The 2,513-nt window shown below is 44.8% G+C and overlaps 1 protein-coding gene across 3 annotated transcripts in view; it reads right to left on the reverse strand.

Moving 5' to 3' along the window:
* Nucleotides 1-776: 776 nt before the first annotated feature.
* LOC118940261 (zinc finger protein 436-like) overlaps nt 777-2,513 on the reverse strand; it is a 14,943-nt gene continuing 13,206 nt past the window's right edge. The window contains exons 7-9 of one of the 3 annotated variants that reach the window (XR_005036803.1): nt 2,372-2,513; nt 1,107-2,125; nt 777-970 (exon numbers count right to left, since the gene is read on the reverse strand). The exon at nt 2,372-2,513 is cut by the window's right edge and continues 44 nt beyond it. Coding sequence is in view for 2 of the 3 variants with exons in the window: in XM_036948912.1 (XP_036804807.1) it covers nt 1,526-1,538; nt 1,575-2,125; nt 2,372-2,513 (706 nt within the window). In the remaining variant the exon portion in view is untranslated. Of the gene's footprint in view, nt 2,126-2,371 lie in introns of all 3 variants that reach the window. The other 2 variants (XM_036948912.1, XM_036948911.1) reach the window with 2 other exon arrangements.

The following is a 2,513-nucleotide window of genomic DNA, read 5'->3' on the forward strand; positions in this document are numbered from 1 at the left end:
CCTCTCTCCTCTCTCAAACCTCACTCCCCTCCTCGCTCCCCTCCAACCCTCCATCCATCCATCTAGCCCTCCCTCTCTCCTCTCTCCATCCTCGCTCCCCTCCTTGCTCCCCTCCTCACTCACTAACTCCCTCCCTCCCTCTCTCCAACCTGTTTTAGTTTTGTCATTCTGGGGTATTATGTGTAGATTGTGCCATTACAGACTTTAGACCAGAGCCCTAATCCCTACATACAGTAGTGCACTACTTTAGACCAGAGCCCTATTCCCTACGTACAAATAGTGCACTACTTTAGACCAGAGCCCTATTCCCTCCGTACAGAAGTACACTACTTCTGATCTTAGCCCATAGGGAATAGGGTATAATTTGGGATAGGGCATATATTCTGTGTTAGCTGTGCTTGTGAGACACAACACTGCACTCTACTAGTCTGTTTTCTATTGTCTTCAGGTTTGGGGGGAGAATTATGAATTTGATGTGAGTAAATGATTGTATGAAAAGAAGTGACTATTTATTAGGATGCATTCATTTTGGTGTGAATATGTTAAGCATAGTGTTTGTACGTGTGGCAGGTAGCCTAGTGGTCAGAGCGTTAGGCCAGTAACCGAAAGGTTGCTTGATCAAGTCCCCCAAACTGACAAAGTATAAATCTGTTGTTGTGCCCTTGACCAAGGCAGTTAAGTCACTGTTCCCCACTCGGCCGTCATTGTAAATAATAATTTGTTCCTAACTGACTTGCCTAGTTAAAACATGTTTTTTAATCACTCAAACAGTGTCATTCTTTATTTGTTCTTTATTCAAAACACATTACACTGGGAGAACAGATGCTTCATTACCTCTACTATAATACACTGTGTATTACAACATTACCTCCACTATAATACACTGTGTATTACAACATTACCTCCACTATAATACACTGTGTATTACAACATTACATCCACTATAATACACTGTGTATTACAACATTACCTCTACTATAATACACGGTGTGTTACAACATTACCTCCACTATAATACACTGTGTATTTCAACATTATCTCCACTATAATACACTGTGTATTACAACATTACCTCCACTATAATACACTGTGTATCACAACATTACCTCCACTATAATACACTGTATATTACAACATTACCTCCACTACAATACACTGTGTATTACAGCATTACCTCTATTATAATACAATGTGTATTACAACATTACACAGAAATGCTTGTAAGAGATCTCAAATATAGTGTGTTAGGTGATCTAGTCAATGACAGCATCTATGAGATCTAGATATGAGATCTAGTCTGTGGAGGTAGGAGATCTAGTCTGTGGAGGTAGGGGATCTAGTCAACGGAGGTAGGGGATCTAGTCAACGGAGGTAGGGGATCTAGTCTGTGGAGGTAGGAGATCTAGTCAACGGAGGTAGGGGATCTAGTCTGTGGAGGTAGGAGATCTAGTCTGTGTTGGGTGATCTGGGCTGACCTGCAGGGCAACTTGATCTCTGTGTTGTTGCTTGTGGATCTCTCAGTGGATCACTCAGTGGATCTCTCAGTGGATCTCTCAGTGGATCACTCAGTGGATCCTGTCCTCCTGACCTGGACTAGCGGCCTATCCTTCGTGATGTGGTAGCTTCCATTGGATCTGGTGTTTTTGATCTGCTTCTGAACAGCGGATCCAGTCTGTGGGATCTTTCCGTTTCCGGTGGATTTAGTCTTTGGGATCCGGCCCATCCTTTGAGCGGATCCGGTGTTTGACGTTTTGTCAGGGGATCTTGTCTCTTGGTTCTGGTCAGTGGTTGAGATCTTGGGAGATCCGGTCATTGGGATCTGGGCTCCGACAGGGGATCCGGTTTCTGTCAGCTTGCTGTCGTCAGTGGATCTAGTCTCGGTATCTTCTCCCTCATTAGATGATCCGTCGTGTGGGATCTGGTCTCCATCGTCATCCCCAGGGATAGGGTCTAGCTCTACCTCCACACACACTCTCTGGGGTAACACCACTAGCCAGCACTTAGAACAGCTGCTCTCGAAGTACGGATACAGCGTCTCTGTGAAGCGGTGCGTGAAGGTGAACAGGAGTTTGTCCCTCATCGCATCCCAGAATTCCACCTGACCCTCCTCCCAGTCCAGAAACACCTAAAGATAACATAAAACATAAAACATTTTATGAGGATGGTTTATCTGTAACAAATTATAAATGAAGAAAAAAGGAAATCTGTTGTTGGCACTCTGTCTTACAGGGTAAAACTACAGAAACAGAAGACTAAGTTAGACACACAGGGTCAACAGTTAATTAACTGAATCTATTTGATTCTATTCTAATACTTGTGGGTGTGCCTCCCCCTCTCTCAAGTACACCCTCTTATCTAACTATTGCCCCACCTTGATCCTGTGAAAGGGGCGGGACCAGTCCAGAGGGAGGGTGGTACAGGGTGTGGTCATGGCACGGTACGTCCCATTCCGTAGGCTGAGGGTCCATAGCCCCTCCTCCGGACACGCCTCAAACTCCTCCCTCCTACGCACC

The sequence above is a fragment of the Oncorhynchus mykiss genome, chromosome 17 (genome assembly GCF_013265735.2).
Source record: "Oncorhynchus mykiss isolate Arlee chromosome 17, USDA_OmykA_1.1, whole genome shotgun sequence".
Taxonomy (NCBI): Eukaryota; Metazoa; Chordata; class Actinopteri; order Salmoniformes; family Salmonidae; genus Oncorhynchus; species Oncorhynchus mykiss.